The following is a 4,175-nucleotide window of genomic DNA, read 5'->3' as shown; positions in this document are numbered from 1 at the left end:
TTGTTGTTGCCATGGTATTGTTCATTTCCTATGGCTCTTAACATTCATTTTGTCTTTTGTTTCTTGAGGTTCACTGACCCCAAAGGAAAGGATTTGACGGAGACATCATGAATAGGGCTGAGTATTTTAAATCTTTCACTCTCAGCGTAAGGTTTAGTTGTGGGTCACCATCTTTATCCCCATCTGGAGAAAGCTAAGAAAGAGTTTAAAATACCATTATTATGTCCAAATTTGTTTCTGAGCACAAATAAACACATTCTGGAAAACTCTTTTCAAGGACCTCTTCACTTCCTTGTTCCTCAGTGAATAGATTAAAGAGTTCAGCATGGGTGAGACAATATTATTTAATATTTGCACCACAGCACCAAGCAGGGGGTTTGGTGTGCGCTGCAGGTAGATGATGATGACTGGTCCGTAGGCACAGAGGATGGCGGTGAGGTGGGCACTGCAGGTGGAGAATGCTTTCTGCCTGCCTTCTGCTGAACGGATTCTCAGAATAGCAATTCCAATGTGTGCATAAGAGACACAAACGCTGAAAAGAAGAATCAGAGCCAGAAAGCCAACATTAATGGAACCCACCTTCTGAGCCAGTCTGCTATCAGAGCAAGCCAAAGGCAAAACTGCAGGAAGGTCACAGAAGAAATAGTCCACTTGATTAGATGCGCAGTAGACTAAATGAAAGGTAAAAGAGGTCAGGATGGTGGCGTGAAGAAACCCCACTGAACAAGCTATTGTTACCAAGCTCACACACACTCCAGGTTTCATGATGAGCATGTATCTCAGTGGGTGACAGATGGCAACATAGCGATCATAAGCCATCACAGAATAGAGGCAACCTTCAGTAGAACCCAGGAGGTGATAGAAGAAGAGCTGGGCAGCACAGCCTTTGTAAGAGATGGAGGAGCTCTGACCAGAGAGATAAAGTAGCATCTTGGGGCAGGTTACTGATGGGAACAGCATATCAAAAATGGATAGAAGGCCCAAGAAGAAATACATGGGAGTGTGAAGCGTAGATGAGGAAACAATTGCTGTGAAAATGAGTGAATTTCCAAGCAAGGTGAAGAAGTAGATGAATAAGAACACAACAAAGAGTAGAGTCTCCAGTCCTTGTGTGTGGGGTATTCCCAGGAGGATGAATTCATTGAGTAGTGTGTAGTTCCTCATTATCTTCAAAGGTAGTCTTGGTACAAACAAGTTTTAGCTAAATCCAAAAACAAGGAAAGAGAATAATTACAAGTAATTCAACACTAATATGCCAATCACCATTCTTGCTAAAATCTAAAATTGGTCTCATGTTCTGTTCATGATCATGAAACAATATCCAACAGTATCCATGACTGGATATATCATGCAGAGTAAGTGCTTGATTTATTCACATTTCTGCAGAAGTAGCAAATGTACAGTTGGTTAGGTTCTTTTGGATGAAGATTGCCTGCTGTGTCTGGTCTGGAGGTAGTAAATGGCCTCACATTGGGAACAGGGTTAACCAAAGGAAAAAGCAGCAAGTAGGCATTTCTAAGAGATTCACTGGAGAGAGAAGCCACTAGCCCATTAGTTCACTAATGCAGGAAAATGTCAACCTTTGTATTCCCATGACTTTATTCCTTCTCTGCATACTTCAAAAGGGAAACTACATATTGATAAACACAAGAGACACACAGACACACATGCACACACACTAATGTAATGATTTTTTTAAAAAACTACGAATATTATATTTAAATATTAGCTTTTTTAGAAATGTCTAGTAATTACAGATGATGTTGAAACGAAATATTAGGTATTTTTCAAGAAATACTTTGGAATTAGTAAAGTATACTCATATTTCCATATTTGAAGACACTATATTCATTCCTGATTACTAATACAGAGCTTAGTAAAATTGAACACTGCCAAATAAGGAATGCCTTAGAACACATGTCACAGGGTCAAACAGAAATCATGCTGAATGTCTTTAATCATTTGCATAACATGAATGACCTGAAAGCACAAGTTTCTGGTTATTTTTCAAAGCATTTGCAGAGTTATTCAAAGCACTCATCAAACTCCCAACACATTTATCAAATATGGACTTGAGTACCACAGCTTTGTCAGGGTAAAAGATTTTGATTTTCCCCACATGCTCCTGGATAAAATAGTCCATCTCTGTGTTGTTTTCTCTCAATCAACCAAGGAAAGTAAACTGCTGAGAATCGGTAATCTTTCCTGGGTTTTCATTGTGGCTATCTGTCACAGAGCTCTCATGGACAGGTCATTGTGAACCATTGAAGCCCAGGTGATGCTTCCATCTACAGCTTCACCTTTATGATCTGCAGTTTGGACGTACATTATAACTGTTCCAATTACTTACTTAATGCTCAGTTTGTTGATTGTTCTTTTTTCATATTTAACATCTGCTGATTGATGCATTTGTCTTCTAAATATTGTAAGATTAAGCCAATTGTTTTCCTCTCTACAAAGGAGATTCTGATGGATAGAGCACATGTTCCTGGAGAGTGAATAGTCTTTGGTGCTGCAGCATTAATTACAGTAAATGAAGCATATATAACATAATGAAATATGTATGACTCAAACATATATATATATATATATATATATATATATATATATTCAATGACAGCTTCATAATTGTTGATAACTGTTTATCATATTCTTAAATAAAAACACACATGATAATCTGAAATAAAGAATTAAGGAAAGAAAATAGAGTTCTTTGTTCAAAGGAAAAATGGGAAAGTTTTGTTATTGGATATTTTTAGTAACAAAGAGTGTGAAATTTGCAGTATAAAACTATTCAATTAGTACAGAATTATATACCATGATGTGTATAGCCTTAGATACTTTGTTTATGTAATGGGTCTTTGTCACAGGATACCTAATGTGACATACATATTTCATCAGTTCAATTGGTTTATTTCCCTATTGCCATTTGATAATGTTGATAGACATTTCGTCCTATCAGGTTCTTTCCGTCTAATGTCCTTTCATGGTGTTTGTTGGAAAAAAGTCAGTTTTCTTCCTTTTTGTTTTTTCTATAATCCTCTATATCTGCGGCAGAACTTCCCCTACATTTGACGCCAGTTGTTCCTAACTGTAGAATCGAGGTCACAGTGGCCACTGGGTAGCTCTCATGCTATGGATCTCTCTGCACAGGCTCCTGGAACATTTCAGACCAACTGCAGTAAAGTTTAATGGAGACTAGTACACACCAAATAACTGCCATTTAAGTATTTAGTTGATGAACATATTCCTAGGCAAACACATCTAAACACGTGGTACTAAAAACTTTGGGGTGTGGTATATGACGTTTGAATTGTGAAAACATAAAGAACAAATTTAAGTAATATGTTTTGTAGGTAGAAATCAATAGAATTATTTGAGGAACTACACTTGAAACGGTAGTTTGTTCTTCTAATTGTGTTTAGTATATCAGTTCCTCAATAAATGGCCATTCAACTCATAAAATATCCTCATCCTGGGTGCTGTGAAGTTTAAGTATAACAATATTCATGGAATAACTTTGAGAGTGCTAGAAAATTCTATTGCTATCTTCTGGCAGAGGAGAATAAGAGAGAACAGAGATAAGAAAACAGAAGGTATTTAAGATATTTGTCTGTGTTGGATCTGGTTTACCTAATGTGTGCCTTTTGTATGCCTCCAGTTTCTAGTCTCTGAAAGAATGAGAGTATTACATTGTGATATCTTGCTGTTAGACCAAACAAGGTACTGCAATAACAAGACTTCTAAGGTCTGCAGATGCTCAGCAATTGTTGTTTACTTCCTCAATCAAGGAGAGTAGATATACTCTTGTGGGGCTGGAGTAGAGCTCAGGGAGAAAGCTCTTCCACACAGCTGTAAGAAGTTAAGTTCTATCTCAAGCAGCAAAAGAAAGACATCAAACAAGGACATTGTTATAATGCATGGCTTGATATTCACATGAATATCATGAACTCTAAATAGAATAATGAGAAGTCTTTCTAACGTGCTCTTGAACCTCAATCAAGACTAATTTTTTTAAAGGTGAAAAGTAACATATGCAATAGAAACAGTTGGAACCCCTAGTTTAAGGGTTAACTGATCATTTACTCTCCATGTATGATCTCATTTCCAAAACACTCAAAACAGAGCGCAAATCAGAACTATGCAGTACATCTGATAGGTGCTGTGCAACAGGA

At 37.1% G+C, this 4,175-nt stretch overlaps 1 protein-coding gene across 1 annotated transcript; it reads right to left on the bottom strand.

Moving 5' to 3' along the window:
- Positions 1 to 219: 219 nt before the first annotated feature.
- LOC101988206 (olfactory receptor 148) lies at positions 220 to 1,164 on the bottom strand. Its single transcript, XM_005347108.2, has one exon. It carries the CDS (start codon positions 1,162 to 1,164, stop codon positions 220 to 222), a length of 945 nt encoding a protein of 314 aa, XP_005347165.1.
- Positions 1,165 to 4,175: the final 3,011 nt, after the last annotated feature.

This window comes from Microtus ochrogaster, chromosome 5, assembly GCF_000317375.1.
Source record: "Microtus ochrogaster isolate Prairie Vole_2 chromosome 5, MicOch1.0, whole genome shotgun sequence".
In the NCBI taxonomy this organism is placed as follows: Eukaryota; Metazoa; Chordata; class Mammalia; order Rodentia; family Cricetidae; genus Microtus; species Microtus ochrogaster.
This window is presented reverse-complemented; position numbering and strand designations above follow the sequence as displayed.

Coding starts and splice junctions, on each gene's coding strand:
- LOC101988206 (XM_005347108.2), bottom strand. CDS start 1,164: ATGAGGAACTACACACTACTCAATGAATTCATCCTCCTGGGAATACCC.